Source organism: Leiobunum rupestre, chromosome 1 (assembly GCF_980474605.1).
Source record: "Leiobunum rupestre chromosome 1, qqLeiRupe1.1.hap1, whole genome shotgun sequence".
Taxonomy (NCBI): domain Eukaryota; kingdom Metazoa; phylum Arthropoda; class Arachnida; order Opiliones; family Sclerosomatidae; genus Leiobunum; species Leiobunum rupestre.
The window spans coordinates 19,319,032-19,338,682 of NC_143384.1; the positions used below are offsets into that span (position 1 = coordinate 19,319,032).

General features: G+C 41.0%; 2 protein-coding genes across 4 annotated transcripts in view; one reads left to right on the forward strand and one right to left on the reverse strand.

The window, feature by feature from the left end:
* The first annotated feature begins 2,996 nt into the window (after positions 1 to 2,996).
* On the forward strand, positions 2,997 to 10,410 carry LOC149961263 (uncharacterized). 3 transcript variants are annotated; one of them, XM_090176370.1, is made up of 15 exons: positions 2,997 to 3,081; positions 3,145 to 3,368; positions 3,430 to 3,822; positions 3,900 to 4,250; positions 4,308 to 4,408; positions 4,466 to 6,635; positions 6,701 to 6,909; positions 7,172 to 7,459; positions 7,525 to 7,800; positions 7,863 to 8,307; positions 8,369 to 8,553; positions 8,637 to 8,909; positions 8,977 to 9,267; positions 9,333 to 9,731; positions 9,795 to 10,410. In XM_090176370.1, the coding sequence occupies exons 2-15, from the start codon at positions 3,212 to 3,214 to the stop codon at positions 10,341 to 10,343; spliced, it is 6,087 nt and encodes a 2,028-aa protein (XP_090032496.1). In that variant the 5' UTR covers positions 2,997 to 3,081; positions 3,145 to 3,211; the 3' UTR covers positions 10,344 to 10,410. The 3 variants fall into 3 exon arrangements, with proteins under 3 accessions (XP_090032496.1, XP_090032501.1, XP_090032492.1); XM_090176375.1 differs by having other exon boundaries at positions 3,020 to 3,092; positions 3,153 to 3,368; XM_090176366.1 differs by having other exon boundaries at positions 3,023 to 3,092.
* A 7,447-nt stretch (positions 10,411 to 17,857) lies between these two features.
* LOC149961264 (endosome/lysosome-associated apoptosis and autophagy regulator family member 2-like) overlaps positions 17,858 to 19,651 on the reverse strand; it is a 42,072-nt gene continuing 40,278 nt past the window's right edge. The window contains exons 16-17 of the mRNA XM_090176382.1: positions 19,161 to 19,341; positions 17,858 to 18,693 (exon numbers count right to left, since the gene is read on the reverse strand). Coding sequence (XP_090032508.1) covers positions 18,643 to 18,693; positions 19,161 to 19,341 — 232 coding nt within the window. The 3' untranslated portion in view covers positions 17,858 to 18,642. The remainder of the gene's footprint in view (positions 18,694 to 19,160; positions 19,342 to 19,651) is intronic.

Consider the following 19,651-nt stretch of genomic DNA (forward strand, 5'->3'; position numbering starts at 1 on the left):
GTTGCGTGAGAGTTCGCTGAGAGTCTGAATTAACGTTGCGTGAGATTTCGCTGAGAGTCTGAATTAACGTTGCCTGAGAGTTCGCTGAGAGTCTGAATTAACGTTATGTGAGAATTAATTGAGAGTTTGAATTAACGTTGCGTGAGAGTTCATTGAGAATCTGACTTAACGTTGCGTGAGAGTTCGCTGAGAGTCTGAACTAACGTTTCGTGAGAGTTCGCTGAGAGTCTGACTTAACATTGCGTGAGAGTTCGCTTAGAGTCTGAATTAACGTTGCGTGACAGTTCGCTGAGAGTCTGACTTAACATTGTTTGAGAGTTCGCTGAGAGTCTGAATTAACGTTATGTGAGAATTCGCTGAGAATCTGAATTAACGTTGCGTGAGAGTTCACTGAGAGTCTGACTTAACGTTGCGTGAGAGTTCGCTGAGAGTCTGACTTAACATTGTGTGAGAGTGCGCTGAGAGTCTGAATTAACGTTGAGTGAGAGATGTCTGTGAGATTTGATAGGTGATACTGGACGGAAATGCTAAGTGATATATTACAACGCTATGGTAGAGTTATTTTAGAAGCCGCGAAAGGTTTGCTGAGATTCATATATATACGTATATATGTGTGTATATGTACATGTATATGCATGTGAGTGTACATGTTTTTGTAAAGTAAAGTAGAAGGACAGATAGAGAAGGAGTTGTCTTAACGTTGCGTGAGAATTCGCTGAGAGTCTGAATTAACGTTGCGTGAGAGGCAAAACTACTTAGCCTGGTGAGAGATGTCTGTGAGATTTGATAGGTGATACTGGACGGAAATGCTTAGTAATATATAACAATGCTATGGGAGAGTAATTTTAGAAGCCGCGAAAGGTTTGCTGAGATTCGTTTATTTACGTATATATATGTGTGTATATGTACATGTATATGCATGTGAGTGTACATGTTTTTGTAAAATAAAGTAGAAGGACAGGTAGAGAAGGAGTTTTCTTAACGTTGCGTGAGAGTTCGCTGAGAGTCTGTATTAACGTTGCGTGAGAGTTCGCTGAGAGTCTGAATTAACGTTGCGTGAGAGTTCGCTGAGAGTCTGACTTAACATTGCGTGAGAGTTCCCTGAGGGTCTAAATTAACGTTGTGTGAGAGTTCGCTGATAGTCTGACTTAACATTGCGTGAGAGTTCCCTGAGGGTCTGAATTAACGTTGCGTGAGAGTTCGCTGAGAGTCTGACTTAACATTGCGTGAGAGTTCGCTGAGAGTCTAAATTAACGTTGTGTGAGAGTTCGCTGATAGTCTGACTTAACATTGCGTGAGAGTTCCCTGAGGGTCTGAATTAACGTTGCGTGAGAGTTCGCTGAGAGTCTGACTTAACATTGCGTGAGAGTTCCCTGAGGGTCTAAATTAACGTTGCGTGAGAGTTCGCTGATAGTCTGACTTAACATTGCGTGAGAGTTCCCTGAGGGTCTGAATTAACGTTGCGTGAGAGTTCGCTGAGAGTCTGACTTAACATTGCCTGAGAGTTCGCTGAGAGTCTGAATTAACGTTATGTGAGAGATGTCTGTGAGATTTGATAGGTGATACTGGACGGAAATGCTTAGTAATATATAACAATGCTATGGGAGAGTAATTTTAGAAGCCGCGAAAGGTTTGCTGAGATTCGTTTATTTACGTATATATATGTGTGTATATGTACATGTATATGCATGTGAGTGTACATGTTTTTGTAAAATAAAGTAGAAGGACAGGTAGAGAAGGAGTTTTCTTAACGTTGCGTGAGAGTTCGCTGAGAGTCTGTATTAACGTTGCGTGAGAGTTCGCTGAGAGTCTGAATTAACGTTGCGTGAGAGTTCGCTGAGAGTCTGACTTAACATTGCGTGAGAGTTCCCTGAGGGTCTAAATTAACGTTGTGTGAGAGTTCGCTGATAGTCTGACTTAACATTGCGTGAGAGTTCCCTGAGGGTCTGAATTAACGTTGCGTGAGAGTTCGCTGAGAGTCTGACTTAACATTGCGTGAGAGTTCGCTGAGAGTCTGAATTAACGTTATGTGAGAATTCGCTGAGAGTCTGAATTAACGTTGCGTGAAAGTCTGAATTTAATGAAATTCACTGGAAATTCCTGGAATCCATTTCATTTCTAAATCTAAAACATAGGAAAGCACTAAAAGTGAATGACTAAGCTAGCTTTGATGTTCACAGATTGTATGTTCCTGTTTAACTTAAGTTTAAAGGCCTAGGGTTTCTTCTGCTGGTCACCCTTTCAATTTACTTTCCTTCCAAACAAATACCCTGGTGGTAGGCGAACTGCAGAACACGTTGGACTACCACCAGGGTATTTGTTTGGAAGGAAAGTCAATTTAAAGGGTGACAGGCAGAAGAAAACCTAGGCTATAAAGTACAAAAAAATATAATAAAATTTAAAACGATTTACTTGGGTTATAAGTTCCTGTTATTTAACCTGCAAAGTACTCTTTCACTAAAGTGGTTTTTAAAATTTACTTCGATAGCTTTTTCTTGATACTGTAATTTGTAAAACAATTCGTATAAAGATTAAAATGGTAAATTACTCCGTAAAGCATCCACTTTTCTCATAATTTGTTTGTGTAAAATAAATGTTTTTACTCTCTACCAAGTTGGAGTAACAAGCACAGCACCCCACACAAGGAGAACGCAACCCGTCAAAAGTCATTCATTTTCTCGCGTACAGTTTTCATTGGTTAGACGCTTAGCGCCTGCTGCCGTCGGAAGGGGAAAATATGGAAATTATCTTCCCCCCTGCCCGTAAAACTTCTTGTGTTTGTTGCTCCTAGCTGTCACGGATGCGCTAGCGTAGAGTAGGGAAAAAACGGGGGTAGACACTGTACGGATTTATACCATTGGCGAGGCATATACTTTCATATCTCCCTTAGCGCAGCTTATATAAGATCTCTGAGTATGATGTAATCCGTAGCCAATAAGATTGTTATACGTTTCTAAGACGTGAATGGCGCGCGCGTGAAATTTAAATTCTGGAAAACGACGAAAGGCTCGTGCGCGCGTTTCGATATCAAGTTTTCATTTTCAAAAGTAGTTTGGGTCTAACGGCGTCGTTTTAATTTTGGTAAACAAAAGGTACTTATTTTCGTATTAAAAATTACGTATTTTTAAAGAAAAATAATTTTAGACCCATAGGGTCGAATGTTATCTTCGTTCTAAGAAGAAACGTTAGTTTTTCTCAATTTCCTCCGCAAATGTCCGACACTTCCAGCGATGACCAGCCACCACCCGACGAGCGAAAGAGCGCTAATTCTCAACGACGACAGGATCAACTGCAGCGATTGTCCAAGCCCGTAAAACGGGAAAATCAGCCTCAAACCAGCAATGCCATATACAGGACAATTGACGGCGGTAAGTACATTCTCTTACCCCCAAAAAGAATTCCTCGCCATCCAATTGCTGTGAAACGCAGGTTTTCCTCCGTTGGAGAGAATCAACGGAGCCCGTCGAAAGAAACCTACGTCGGAAGTGAAGATTGCCGTGATTAAGACCTTGGATGGCCGAGGTGAAACGGAAATCCACGAAAGAAAAACGGAGGAGATGATCAGAGCTATGATAGAAGGTCAACCACTCATCCAGACCAAAGTCACCACGGAGCTGGAGAAGATCACCGTACTGGACCCGGCCACCACGGAGTTCTTGAAAAAAGGCGTGGTTGACATCTTGGCAATGAGCCAAGATCAAACGGCAGCCCAGGAGTCCATCAAAGAGTTCACGAAGAACGTCGCGAGGCGAGCCAAAAGAGGCGCCAGATCGCATCTGAAACACGCCACTCGGATCAGATCGGCCATCATAAAGAGACAAGGTTTTCTATTTAGCTTGAGAACTGGATTTATGTTTAAGAAAACGAGGATTTTGAAACGATAACATCGTTAAATTTAGATGAAACCTCCAGACAACCGAGGTGGATCAGAAGACAATCGCGAGAGCCGGTAATTCCGCGTTTAGCAGTGGTACCGACTGGAGGGCGTCCATCTAGATCGGGGCGTTCCAAAAGACTCCCAGCCTTACCAGCTCCGGATAAAAGTTTGCCTAGTAGGAAGAGCATCGATCCATCCCGTCTCGAAGAAGTCAAACAAGCATCCATCAAAAAGTTTCTGGAAAAGAGCTCGAGAAGAAGGGCCACCAACGTTTTCAAGCCACGCAGCCTGAAGTCGGTGTCGAGTGCTAAAGAATCCTGTAATTCCAGTCGATTCTTCAGGCCTTACAAAACGATCACTTCGCGATTAACAGGTACGCTTACGAATTGGAGTATTTTAAGAGATTTCCCTAACCTCAAGTTCTACATAGACAAAGACGACGAGAGATCTACTGGCAGAAAGTCCGCAAAATCGAAAAGAAGAAAAGAATCCAGAACTCATAGAACTTCCGAATCACACGCGGATGATCGAGTAAATAATGTTGGTTGTTGGAAAACGGCTAGAAATTAATATTAAATCTTTTCTCAGTCAAAAAGTAGAGGTCCGGCACCATTGTCTGCCAGGGCCAAAGAGAGGATGGACAAAGCCTTCGAAAAGTCCATTGCCAATATTAGTTCTTCGCAAAAGAAAAACAAACAAGAAAAGAAGCCATCGAAAAGACACGGTAAAGCGGTTCCAAGGTTGAGCGGAAGCTCGTCCAAGAGCGGAAGCGCGTCCAAAAGCGGAAGCGCGTCCAAAAGCGGAAGCGCGTACAAGAGCGGAAGCGCGTCTAAGAGCGGAAGCGCGTCCAAGAGCAAAGCGAGAACTATGAGGTCCGTGGAAGATCAAGACGAGTCCGTCGCCAAGAGACAAGCGGCTTCTTTGAAGAGATTCTTTGAATTGAAAAAGCCTAAAGAACTTCCAAAGCACTCAACACCAAAAATAAAATTTCCGTCGAAACCGAAAAAGCCGAGTCAGCGAGAAAAGCAAGCGTACGAAAGGTCCATATCTTTGAAGAAGAAGGGCTTAGCCAGCCGTCAGCCGGAACTGACAAAAAAACTCCCGAGAAGAAAACGATCTAAGGGTGAGGTCCAAACCTCCTTACTTAAAAGGGACAGAAGCGCCAGACCGGCAAGACCAACAGAGGCAGTTTCTCAGCGACAACGCCAAGCGGAAGAGCGCTTCTTGAAACTGAAAGCGCCAAAGACGGCGCCTCAACCCGCTAAAATGGTCAGTAGGAAACCGATTGACGCGGAAAAGTTCGAACGTAGAAAGCGGGAGGCGATCGAACGAAAGATATCCTTGATGAAAAAGGGAGCCGGAACTCGACAGCCGCCAGACACGAAGAGCGAGCGCCTCCGAACGAAGAAATACAAAGATGCCAAGAGCTCAATCCAAAAATCGGAACGATCAGCGGGGAAGGTGCCGCCTCAATCCAGATCCGTCCTCAAAAGACAGAAAGAAGCGGAGGAAAAATTTCTCATTCTAAAAAAAGGCAAACCGACCCCGAAACCTTCGCGTCTCAAGTCGTCAAAGACACTTCCGGCCAACTGGGAACGAATAAGGAAACGCGAAAAGGAAGCGAGAGATAAGTCCATCGCGATGTTGAGGAGAGGAACCGCCAGCCGAGAAGCCGTTGGAAAACCGATGCTCAAGAAAAGCGAGCGATTTCAAGGAGTTAAAAGCTCCATCCCGAAGAGGGACGCTTCTAAATCCGCCATGGCCCCGGACAGAAAAGATTCCGTCGCCAAGAGACAAGCGGACTCGTTGAAAAGTTTCTATAAATTGAAAAAGGGCAAAGAAGTTCCTAAACCGGTCAAGAAACAAGCCGCGAAGAAACCCCTACCCGCCAGTGTCAAGGAAAGAGCGGCCAAAGCTTACGATAAGTCGATCAGCATGTTAAGAAAAAAGTTCAGTCGTGAACCAGACAAGGAAGTTTCTAAACGTGAGAGGTCTGATAAAAGTGGTAAGAAAGAGAAGAGATTGGGAGGAAAAACATCCGACGTGACTAAGCTGACGGGACGAGAAGCCGAGGCCTACCAGAAATCAATCAGTCGCAGAAGCAGAGCCGCCAGCCGCGCACCAACGGAGAAGAAGCTTCCCAGAATCCAGCGAAAGAAATCGGACGTGACGGTCCAGAGCTCCATTCCGAAAGCCACCTCGGGGCGGGGAAAATCAGCCAAGGAAGCCAGGGACACCGTCACCAATAGACAAAAACGGGCCGAAGACGCGTTCTACAAATCAAAGACGCGTTCGAAAGATAATTCCGTCGCCGAAACGACCAAAAAGACAGCCACGACGAAGCCTAATTGGGCGCGGTTGCGGAAGAGGGCCAGCGAAGCTTACGAAAAGTCCATCAGTAAGAGACAAAAGGCCGTCGAAAAGACCGCGCCGGCAAAGAAACCCGGAAAAAAGGACACGAAAGTGGACGCGCAATCGATCCAGAAGAGAAGACACGCCGCCTTCCAAAAAGCGGTCACTGCCAGAGAAAGATCCAAACGGGACCAATCTCGGGCGGAGGAAAGCGAGTCCGAACGACGCAAAGTACAAAGAGCGCCGATGGATAAGGAACGACTTAAGAGGGTCACCGAACGTCAAAAGAAATCAATCGAGAAGTCAGTGGCGAGTCGTCGGAAACCTCCAGAGCCGCAACTGGCATTCGGCCGGCCAGTCTCCGCCAAAGAGACGCGTCGTAAGAAACCACCCGCGGAAGCGAAAGGTATGTTCAGTTAAGCCAGCGCATTTTTTTTTTCAAAAAAAGGTGATTGTAAAAGTCTTCCTTAGCGATGAAACTGTCGGCGGCTCCCGATGCCCCGGAACCCGACGACGGCAGCGATGAATCGGACGAGGCAGACGATCATTTGGAAAAACTCAATCATTTGAAAGATAAAATGAAAGATTTTGCCGATTTCGACGAAGCCACGAAGATGGTTGCTGAACTTCAAATCAGTCAAGTCACGACTTATCTGGAAACGTTTGGAGCTATTACCAGGGTGCGAACAACCATCAGCCTATATTTACTTTCAATAAGTGTGTCAGTTATTCGTAAAGTAATTACGCGTGGAGTGACGTGAAATTGAGGTCACGTATTAGAACTAACATGTTCAGTCCGAAGTGCACCAAAAATTCGTTTTCGTTCTAGAAAAGTAAAAATTTAACAGACGGAAGATAGGGAACTGACCCACTCGTGCGAAACAACTTGGTAGTTTTTCTATCATAACTAATAAACTATTACCGTCGATTTGTCTTCAACAGGCGATAGAAAAGCACCGGAAGAATCAGGGCTGCCCACATTACGTCCCAGCCTTAAAAGTCAGTCGAGGAATGAGCGAGAGATTCCACGAACTAATGGACTACGTCATCGAATGCTTAGAGAAGCTCGAAGACTCAGAAATGAGCCCGAAGGGAATCGAGGACATCCTGACTGACGCTATGGCCGGCGGCGACCAAATGCGAGACATCACACGGTTTCTAGTTTCGCGAGTTAACATCGGGAAAGCGATGGAATGTCGTCAAGCGATTCAGTACATTCGGAACAGCCACGTACGAGTGTTGTCTCTGACGAAATATCAGGGAAGTGAATTTGATTCAGCTCTTTTTCGCCGCAGGTTTGCGCCTACTTGAAAAGCACGGATTCCACGAAGATGAAGGAAAGTTTGAAAATTCTCGAAGGTTGCCAGACGTTCTTCGTTGAAGAAGTGAATCTGGAGGAAGATGGCCTGTCTCTCGAAGAATTCTTCGATGAAGCCAACTCAAACTACGAACGACTAGCTCGCGTAAGGAGGGATTTGGAGTCCCAAACTGGACAACCTCTTACGAAGAAATCGACAGATACGAAGTTTGTGGACTCGGATAAACACTTTTTGGAAGCCTTCAAGCCCAAAGTAAGAATATCTCGTCGCCATTTTACAAACGAAATAAACTGAACGGCTTTCGCGTTTCGCAGAAAACGAAAGAAAAAGCGACCAAGGAAGCGACGAAACCGGCAGTCCAAAGAAGACACAAAGAAAAGTCAACAATGAAAAAGGCGTTTTCTGGTGGAGCCGTGAGTCGGCCTAAGTCCACGCCTAAATTGGCCCAGAAATCAGGCGTAAGAGCCCCCTCGGCCGGAGTATCCACTGCCAAAAAAGCCCGCAAGGAGAAGTCTGTGACCACTGTTAGACGAATACCGATTCCTTCCACCGAATCCTTCGGAAGCTTCTTGCCGGATTTTTTGAAACCGCTAAAGAAGAAATCTAAAGATCCCAAGGATCTATTTAGCTGGGAAGAGAGAATGGTCGACAGACTATACCGACAACCGCGACCCAAGTCCCAGGAATACGAGAAGCTATTTACAGAAACTCCCGACGCGACGAAACCTAGACGACCGGCTGGCCGGCAAATTGCTACTGGTACGTTTAATCCTAATTAGACGGCGAATCATCTTTATTGTCTTTTCTTTATTAACAATAGAGCCAACCAAGAGAAGACACGGTCCACCCAAAAGAGACGCAGCAATTGAAGACGAGGAGCCACCAGAGGACTATTACAAGATGGACCTCGGGGTGCCTTTTCAAAAGAAACAAATCGGAAGAACGACGAAATTGATACGGGAGTTCGCGGACGAACAAGAGAAACGTTTCGAAGATTTTGAAAAAGTAAAAATCCACGGATTCGGGTGGTCCACGATATTTCCCAAAGTGTCGGAAGTAAAATCTTTGACAAAACTCCTCATTTTAAGGCTCTGCAAGATTACGGTCGGGACATTCCTTACAATGGTGAGGCTATGGACATTGTGCGAAACGCGAAAGTGGGAGTCCAGGCAAACGCCGACAGAGTGAAGACAACGCTGAAGCGAGTGGAGGCAGGCAAAAAACTTACGGAAGCGGCGAACCAACAAATGAGACAAGCGGACAAAAACGCCGAAGAATTGAGGGACACGGTGAACGAAGTCATCTCGACCTTCATCGAGTTGGAATGTTTAAAATCGAAGGACGAGTTCAAACGTTGCAGGGTAATGACAATGTTGAGAGCAATATGAAAAATCTTCGTAATTAACGTTGGTAATATCTTTCATCTAGATGTTGGCCTACGCGAAGAGAGTCCCCGGTGTAGAGCACACGAAGATTGTCGAGTACTTTACGAAATGCCAAGGTTTCTTCGAGGAGCATCTGCTATTGGAAAACCGAGGCGCGGACTTTGAAGACTTCTTCGAACGGGCGACCGAGATGTACGGACACACGCGCAAAATCGCGCGACTGTTACAAAGCGAAAAGGCGATTAACACCAGCGGCCAACCCATCCAGGATAATATCCAGCCCAGCGCACCGTTTCTGGACATGTTACGAAGAGTGTCTGGGAAACTTCAACGGGTAAGATCAACATAGCCGTACGTTCGAATACCACGTTCGAACCACCGAAGTCTGAAACCTTTCAGGTCAAACAACTGGTGAAAGGACTTGGCTCGAAATTGAAGGAGAAATCGCGTATTAGAAAGCCGAAGACACTTCCCAAAAAGAAGCCGGCGGAGAAGAAACGGCCCGAAAGCGCCAAGAAAGAAGCGAAGACGCCCGGGAAAAAAACTAAGCCAGGCAAAGAAGCCGCGAAGTTGGATGGAACGGTGACGACGAAGCCATCGCCTCCCGTTATGGACACGACAGACACGATTCTGAACGAAGCTAAAAAAATTTGGAACGAGGTGGATAAGGAGGTTCCCACTAAGGAAAAACGGGCCATCTTGGAGTCCAAAATCCATCTGGACTACATGTACTTACACCAGGAACTGACGGGCTTCGTGGTCGAGACGAGGGCTAAAACGTCCAAATACTTCAGAAGGGTGAGTTAATCTATTACTACGAAGATTAGAAGCCGAGGTTTACTGGTTTACGTCTTTTATCAGGTTTTCAAGAAGTGGTACCGCCCCAGCGTCGACGGAATTTTGACCATCGTGGAAGCCGTTTTGGACAAGACGAGGGACTTGATGATCGAAACTCTGAGGAGAGCGGACGCCGTGGCCCAAAAGGGAAACGTCTTGGACCTGGAAAGAGAAGCCCTAAGGGCTGGTTTCAGCCGAGTCTTGGCGAGTCGCGAAATGAAGAAATGCGAAGAACGCTTGCGAATCGAAACGGACCGTTATCTCCGGTCCTTCTACGAGAAGGAACTGAAACGAAACGTCAACGTCTACTTCGGGACCGTCCTAGAGTTAAAGGACTTGGCCATGTCCCTTATGACGGGCGACCGAGGCGACGGAGCGAGTGACGAGCCCGTATTGCTGTTGTGCCGAGAGGCTTGGCAAAAGAAGCTGGTCTTCGACAAATTCCTGTCGCACATTTCCAACCCAGAGAGAGCCAAACGGGTGGCGAATGTTCACAAGATAGACGAAGTCTTCTTGAAGATTATTGACGATATGAAAAATCTAGTCGCCAAACTAAGTATAGCTAAAAATTAAACCTTATTTTGTTTTAAAATTTCGCGATAAAAATTAAATAAATTACAAATTTCAATATAAATTCAAACTTGGTGACTCTATCTGCTGACAAAAACAGAAGCGCCAAAGGCTTATAAGAGGGTTTCAAATAATTGTTAATCACGAGGAACAGATAATAGTTATATTTCAGCTTAGGCAAAGGGTTTTGAGAATGGGTGGTTCCATTTTGGAAGGCAGGCCGAGTAAAAGCATTTTTCAAACATTTCGCGTCGCGAGAAAAACTGGCACCAAGGCTTATAATTATAGCTATTTCCGATTTCCGTGTCAGTTAATTTACTCAAGTTATAAAGCCTAACGGGTTTCCGAGTATACTCCAATGTATGCGGGTGAAAGGGGGACGCGTTAATTCGGTGGGAAACGTTGACTGAAGGTGGTCATTTTGAGGAATTCTGGTGAAAGTATGAGCTAAGAAATACTTTTGTATATTTAGTTTTTATAACTAAAATCATTGGTGACAAATATATGACCAAAATATAATTAAAACTTTATTTGGAACGATATCAATAATTTGACGTAAAAGTTAATAATTAATAGTGATAATGAACGAAATGAATACTGGTAGATATGAACGGTATATATAAAAGAATCCTGGAAAATTCTAGGAAAACAATGAAATATCAATGGTGTATGATGAAAGCATCTCGGACCCTTACTGAATTGAAATACGGAAAATGAAAGCCCTTCACATTTTCAGATTGAGGTTTGTAAACTAGTTCCTTTAATTTATCAAATGCAACTGTCCTAGTAATGTTATCAACTGTGGGTGGTATTATTTTGTCACTGATAAATTTGGCATGAGTTACATTGAGATATCACTGAAAAATTGGACACAGAAAGATTCGGCAATACGTGAGTTTCAGTATTTTTGCTAATTCTTGGCGATTCTTGTAAATAAGGAATAATAATGAGAATCAGCTAGGCTAATACCCTTGGCACCATCTTAGGCCCAAGTCATCTAGCGACTTTTAAAGAAGGTCAACATTACAGAAAGAACCGTTACTGAATCCTTATTTTGGAAACTAAGGCCTCCTCTGTCACATGTTTTAATTAAGTCTAAAAGTGGTGAATTTGAGCAGGTTGCGGAAATGGACTCGAGACACAAGCCACAAAATGCAGCTTGCTCCATTACCTTGACGGGAATCCGTTTCACAAAAGTGTAAACTGCGTGCAACCTAGGAGCAACACACACAAGGAGAACGCGGCTAACCTCTAAATACGCTAACGCAGGGCTGTGTACAAATTTCATTGGACGAGCCTTTACGGACAGGGGCAGGCCCCTCTCTACCATTGGGCTAGGTAGGGCTAAGCCCTAGGGCGTCTTCCCGGAGGGGCGCCGTCTCGCCCTTAATTTAATTTTTTAAGTATAAAACGTATTCAAATTAATTAAAGTCGTTGTAAAAAATTAAAACAGTACATTCTTCTTAAAAACACTTTTAACACATACTATAAAAAATATATAAAAGGGCGCCTAATATAATTAGCCCACGGGCGCCTGAAAGTTAAAGACGGCCCTGCAGGGGGGAAGACAATTTCCGAATTTTCCCCTTCCGACGGCAGCAGGCACTTAAGCGTCTAACTAATGAAAATTGTACGCGAGAAAATGTACGACTTTTGACGGTTTGCGTTCTCCTTGTGTGGGGTGCTGTGTTGGTGGCTCTATAGATGCAACGCTCGAATCGGATTTGTCATTTATTTGAAAATTATCCGTAGAGATATTTTCCAGTCACATGCCTCTCAACGCCCCATCAGAAGGAAACTCGTGGAAACTACAGGTGTTTTGTCTTTTACAGAAGGGTGATAGGTAACGCAACATTTTTAGGTAATTTCTACAAAAATATTGGTATGTAAATGCTTAAAATTAGAATCACAACTTAAAATAATATTTGAAAAATGAAATAAATATCTTTTTACGTTAATCAAATACCATTCAGTTTTAATTTACAAGCGTTCGAATTTCCCGCCTCGAAAATGGTTTTACAAGACAACATATCTAAAATCTAACATAAAAGCATAAAATAACTGTAAAATATTATTGTTATATTCGAATTGGCTTGTTATCGAAATTTTATTAACGAGGACGTGTTTTGTCGTTAGGGGAGAGATGTGTAAAATATTATTGTTATATTCGAATTGGCTTGTTATCGAAATTTTATTAACGAGGAGGTTTGATTTTTATAGGGAGATCGGCGCGTGTGGATTTATGTAAAACGTGGTTAAGTTTTGAGCGCATGCTCTTTTGTTTTTGAAAAATGCGGCAGTTGTGTTTTGAAATATAAAAAGGGATGTTATGATATTTTTTTACTGTTGGAATAAGAATAAAGTTTGGAGAGAGTTAAATGTTTTAAGCTCATTTAAACCCACACCCGAGTAATAATATTACATAACTATAATAATTAATTATGTGATATTTAATTAACTTTCAGTACTAGGTACTCATCATGGTCAAGTTTCGAGCCATAGAAAACCATGTTTTTGATATCGATAAAGTGGCCGACTTTAAGGTCCGGAGGTGGCGCTCCCGACGGCCGACGGCGACAATAAAAACCAAACTTTTGATTCGCGCCAATACACGGATTAGAAATTCTTAAAGCAGGCCCCCCTGGCATGCTCCCCGCCAGCAATAGGCACAAGTAGGCACGTGCCTACGTTGAAAAAGTGTAGGCCTACTTTGGGGGCCTCTAAAATTTTGAAACGGGGCCTATTATAACCCTCAATATTTTTAGTTACTAGTTTGTAAAATAAGATTTGATATTTCCATTTTTAGCCTACTGAGAGCAATATAACAGATTGGAAACGAAGAAAATCGAAAGTTAATTTTATCGAAATGTACTATAATTAGAGTACGGTTGGCAACGCTGTCCGTGATTATAGATTTTCCCCTTGAAAAAACTTTTTCTTTTGAATTGACTGATAAGAGATGGTGACGCCGGGAGGGGGAAATACGTCATGCTAGGCCGTAAAGTGCAGTGACACCTGTCTTTTTGCCTCGGTGTCAGTGAGAAGCTACAATACACACAACAAAGACATTTAGTTTCTGGAAGATGGCGGCCAAGGGTAATTATAGCGTTCGAAGCGCCATCTATCGATGAATTATTGAAAAAAATTTTTAGAAAGTTTTTTGTATTTTTATGGCATTTGGAGTCATGACTCGTAAATTTTTAGTTTCTGAAGATAAGTTAAATAGCAGTGTAGAGGTAAATAATTATGTTACATGCTTTTATATTGTTTATTAAATTAGGCGAAGGCATATTAAATCATATATTTCTTAATTTAACCTAGGCTTAGCCATTTCGTATCATCGTATGTTTAGTAGCACATGGCCTGTTGGCGGTAAACATTTTTCGCCCTTTAGGAGTAGAGGACCGTTAGTAGCGCCATCTGAATTCAAATTTTAATTATTTAAAATTAAAGTATAATTTTTAAAGTACGAAAATAATATTTTAAAACAGAAGTTTTTACGTTAGTTATAGTTAAATTATACTTACATTTAAAATAATAATAATTATTATTACTTCTTCGCAATCAAGGTGGCGCTGGGGAAGCTATAATTCCAATGGGGATAAAGGCCATCAGTAAGTAACGGTCCCCTTTCTTTAGTACGTACAAAAGTACACCGAGTTCAAGCCGTGCCGAATCACAGGTAGTGTTCGTACGGGGTCAAAAAGAAGTCGGGGTCGGGGTCTGGGTCGGAGGAAAATGTCGGGGGTTTTCAGGGTCGGGGTCCCTAATCACAGGAATCTTGGCAGGAACCTTAAATTTTTCCAGAATCAAAGAATATCATCTTTGGATTTGGAATCTTACAGGGTATCAAATTCGAATCCTTGAATCATCTCAAGAATCTGTAATCATACCAGAATCGTGGAATCACATCTGGAATTAAACTCCATGCAGTGATGGAATCTTTCCCGGTGAATCACGGGGGATTTGAATCAAAATCTATTTGTTTCTTTGGTTTGCTACGTTGTTTACAAATCCATAACGAGGTCGGTGTGGAGATGGTTTTATTTTAGGTAGTATCATTTTAAAGGGATGTGCAACCTAATTTACAAAACAATGGTAAAAGTTGAGTGTAGTGGGAGTACGCAGTGAACGCTGATGCTGGCGGAGGGTTACAAAACATCATTATCAGACTGATCATTTCAAATGCTGCAACGTAGGTATTGCGGATCCCTTGAAATGCTAAATATTACATTTCCTGTTCCCTTTAAATATAAAAGAAGAAATAACCTTAATCAGAATCAACGATTTTTAAAGGAATCCACGGAATCGAAAGTGAAATCAGAAAAATCAATTTGGATTACGAAATAATTAGAATGGAATCATGGAATCAAGGCGGAATCACGGAATCAAATGGAATAAATGATAATACTCCTAAGATTCCTTGATTCCGAATAATCTTGTAAGCTTTTTTCTTAAGTGGCGGCATGGAGCTTCTATACAAGCTCCATGGTGGCGGAACCCTTCGATTCCCCGTCTTGGATCGTTATTGCACCAGACCGCCATCAAGGTTAGTTACATCGAGTAAAGACAGCCATAATTTGAAATAAATATTTACGGAAAATATTCGTTTATTTTATAAGTTATAAAATTAAATACATTTGATTAAATTATTACAATAATAATTCGACCCCATTATGGTTTCCTTGTTTTGTCACGAGCTTCTTTATTCGCAATAGAGGAAGCTGTTGACTAATCAAAATAAATTTCCCGTCTTCCATCTAGGAGCAAAAACACAGCACCCCACACATGTGAACGCAACCCGTCAAAAGTCGGGTACAATTTTCATTGGTTAGACGCTTTAGCGCCTGCTGCCGTCGGAAGGGGAAAATAAGGAAATTGTCTTCCCACCGCCCGTAAAACGTTCAGCGTCCAATGAAATTTGTACACAACACTGCGTTAGCGTGTTTAAAGGCTAGCTGCGTTCTCCTGGTGTGGGGTGCGGTGTTTGTTGCTCCTAGCTTCCACCGACGTGAGGGGGGATGAATGTCTGCCCAGATAAATGTATACGTTAAAAGTTAAAAGGAACCACCAATGGATTGTATTGCAAAGGATGATAAAATACGCGAATAAGTAGATTAGTCTATAATGATAAAGGATAAAAAGCTTACCCTAAATAAATTTTAAGAAATTTAAAAACTTACAAATAGCTCGTACCAATAGGTCTTCGAGCAAACATAAAGACGCGAAACCGAGCACTAGAAGTTTGAACCAGAACGTCGGGAGTCACATGAGCATTTTAGACCCTTTACTTTTCCCGTTTGTACTTCCAGGGGGTAGTAGCCCCGCCAGGGATTTTATGCACGTAGGCCCAGCCTGAATTAGAGGCCCCATCTATAATGTTTATTTAAAAAATTCCCGAGTTTCAAGGATTTCTTTTATTTAAATGTTTTAAATTTTGACATGATTTCTATTTTCCCATTGAATTTTTTAAAGGCATTTTAATCAAGGAATGACACTCTTCGATTAGTTTTTTTTTTCAAATTCGTCGACTACCAACTTTGGGTTTTCTTTTAAACAATTCGACAAATCACGATTTATCGACAGTGTAGTCAGATTTGAAAGCCTAAATTCTCCCATAGTGGTCCGTAGACGTGTTTCAATTCTTTTGAGTGAACTGAAACTTCTTTCTGAGATTGTATTTGCCACAGGAATGCGAGAAACAATTTTGTAGTATTTCACTAGGTCGGGGAACCCATCTGCCATTGTAAGCGCACTTCTGTTAAATTAGTTAAATCTTGCACATCGGCAGATATAGTAGGGTTTCTAATAATTTCGGCTTCATTACTTAGTGCAATGTCTAAAGCAGAACTGACGTTTGGAAGAACCTCAGAAATATTACCACCTTCGAATTCTAAACCCTCTTTATTTCCCAAGCTTTCCCCGGGACTATCATTATGACTCTTGCCTGACGATTTCAAAAAACGTTCCATTGCGCCTTTCTGACTACTAACAACACCATCTCCTCTCTTGCGCTTCTGGCGTTTTTGGGCCCCAGATAAAAACTTTCGGGTGCTCATATTTTAAAACTTAATTTAAAACCTATTCTAAACGAAGCTTGTAATAGCTTAGTAGTCTCGAAAAGACTGTTTGGATAAAGCAGAGCTATAGTATATGTAAATATAATAGCTAATTAGGTTAATAATCAGCTAGGCTAATACCCAAGGCACCACCTTAGGCCTAAGTCATCAAGCGACTTTTGAAGCCATTAATTCAGGTGGCCGGGTTTCAAAAAGGCAGTGGGAAAATCAGCTATAAATAGCACATTTGCCTTGAAAAAGGCTGTTTTGAAAATTAAGCTACAAATAGCTTATTAGCCTTGAAAAGGCTGTTTGGAAAATTAAGCTACAATAGCTTATTAGCCTTGAAAAAGGCTGTTTGGAAAATTAAGCTACAATAGCTTATTAGCCTTGAAAAAGGCTGTTTGGAAAATTAAGCTACAATAGCTTATTAGCCTTGAAAAAGGCTGTTTGGAAAATTAAGCTACAATAGCTTATTAGCCTTGAAAAAGGCTGTTTGGAAAATTAAGCTACAAATAGCTTATTAGCCTTGAAAAAGGCTGTTTGGAAAATTAAGCTACAAATAGCTTATTAGCCTTGAAAAAGGCTGTTTGGAAAATTAAGGTACAATAGCTTATTAGCCTTGAAAAAGGCTGTTTGGAAAATTAAGCTACAAATAGCTTATTAGCCTTGAAAAAGGCTGTTTGGAAAATTAAGCTACAAATAGCTTATTAGCCTTGAAAAAGGCTGTTTGGAAAATTAAGCTACAAATAGCTTATTAGCCTTGAAAAAGGCTGTTTGGAAAATTAAGCTACAAATAGCTTATTAGCCTTGAAAAAGGCTGTTTGGAAAATTAAGCTACAAATAGCTTATTAGCCTTGAAAAAGGCTGTTTGGAAAATTAAGGTACAATAGCTTATTAGCCTTGAAAAAGGCTGTTTGGAAAATTAAGCTACAAATAGCTTATTAGCCTTGAAAAAGGCTGTTTGGAAAATTAAGCTACAATAGCTTATTAGCGTTGAAAAAGGCTGTTTGGAAAATTAAGCTACAAATAGCTTATTAGCCTTGAAAAAGGCTGTTTGGAAAATTAAGCTACAAATAGCTTATTAGCCTTGAAAAAGGCTGTTTGGAAAATTAAGGTACAATAGCTTATTAGCCTTGAAAAAGGCTTTTGAAAAATCAACTATTAAATCTAGTTAAATTCTGGCCAAAAGAGACGAAAACGAAATGACGATTGACGAAACGCGAGGCCCTAATCACTGACGGACCCCGTTCGATGGTCACTGAAATCACGTGACTTCGCAAAAGAGGGAAAAAGGGGAAACCCAAATTCCTCAATATTTGAAAGAATAACCCCTTCCTATCAAAGCAATAGGCTTGGGCTTTACCTCTGCTGGGACGAGAAAGAGAGAAATCCAGTTTTGGCAATCCCCCCCTCCCTAATTTTAAATTTGATCTAAAGTTAAAGAAAATTGAATCATTTGGATTTTTAGTTTTTTTTATTGTTACATAGCTTTGGAAAACAATTTACATAATCATGCCAAAAAACAGAAATGGTTGTTAGTTAACATTTCAATGAGAATTTGAGAAAAACTTTTAAAAATAGGGTTCACGCGCGATGCTTGTTATTTTTTTTCTTTATATATGTTAAATATAAAAGTTTAGTAATGAAATATTAACCGAAAAAATTCACAAAGTAGGAACTACTTTTTTTTTCATGGATAAGTTGTTGAATGGATGGACTAGGGTTAAATTGAAAGGAATGATACCACGATTGTGTGTTATTTCAAAAACAGTTGTGAGAAGAAATGGAAAAATTAAAATTAAAAATTCTTTTTGAGTTCAATCAATTTTCAAGTCGCGCAAAGTTCCAAAAAATACAAATCCAACGCAACTTTCCACTCGTTCCATTAGATAGGAATTGAATTCATTTTTTTATACGTATTACGAATAATAATAAAAAAATCGATTTCAATGCGATTAAACAACGCGCAAAATAGTATATATTTTGGTTTAAGTCACCCATTTTTTGTCGCAACGTTCAAGTTAACGAAATGTCATAGCTAAAACAAAAACGGAGGTTTTCGGTTCCTTTCGGGTCAAAGGATGTAAGCGTTTTGCTTTTTTTTTAGTTTGCTCTCGTTAATGGTTAAGTGTTAGTTTATTATTATTAAGTAAATAAAAATTTAGCATTTTTTTTTCAATCGGCTAAGAGGCACTTTTTTTTCTTTTATCAGAAATAATAATTAAAAAAAATTAAAAAACTCACAGTTGACTTCTGTTTTTGGTCAAATGGATCCGTTCGGAATTGTCATCCTGAAAAAATTAACCGTTTGAAACAAAAAAGCAAAAAATAAACTAAATTTAATCTTAGTGTAGCTTGAAACTGAATAGAAATGATAATTTGGCCTATCTGTTGAATCATTTAACTATTTTATATAATTTTTAATATAAGTATTCTCAGGGCGTTATTTACAAGTTTGAGCTTTTCGGATAAATTTGTTTTTAGAGCTAGAAAAGTCACAAGATATTTTGAGAAAAGATTGGTTTTGTTTGGTCTTTACGAGCAAAGGGACTATCAAAACTATTTGTTTATATTTGTTTACAAGCGGGGAAATTTTCTTTTAAATATTTTGAAGTTAAATTTCTCAAACTACGTGTTTTTTTTTTAATTTTGACTGCAAATTGAAATTTTATATAATATTTTGGGTTTAATATATTATTTGAAGAAGAAGTGATAGAATTATAATCGAATAATATAGGATGTCTTAAACAAAGTTTACATTGTTTCCTCGACCGCTTCCTTGGAATTTGGAGAGCAGGCTTGACCGTCCGGTACCCGTGGTGACCACTGCGTCATATTGATCATCGTCGTCGTCATATATGGCACAGCTTTCAGCCGTGGGCAGTTCTCCTTCCTTTGAAGAACCCGATTGGACTAGTTTCATGTACTTGTACTCCAATCTGACAAGGACATTCATTCAATTAAAACTTACATCTTAAAGATTTTCTGACAAACAATTCAGTCTAATTTGAGCTATGAGAGGGGTGACAAAGTTAACGATCCTAAAGATAGTATTTATGTAGGTCGAGATGACCATTCTCAAGGTCGAGATCACCTTTTTGAAGGTCGAGATAATTATCCTTAAAGACGAGATCGCCCTTTTGAAGGTCGAGATGAACATTCTAAAGATCGAGATCGCCCTTTGAAGGTCGAGATGAACATTCTCAAGGTCAAGATCGCCTTTTTGAAGGTCAAGATGACCATTCTCAA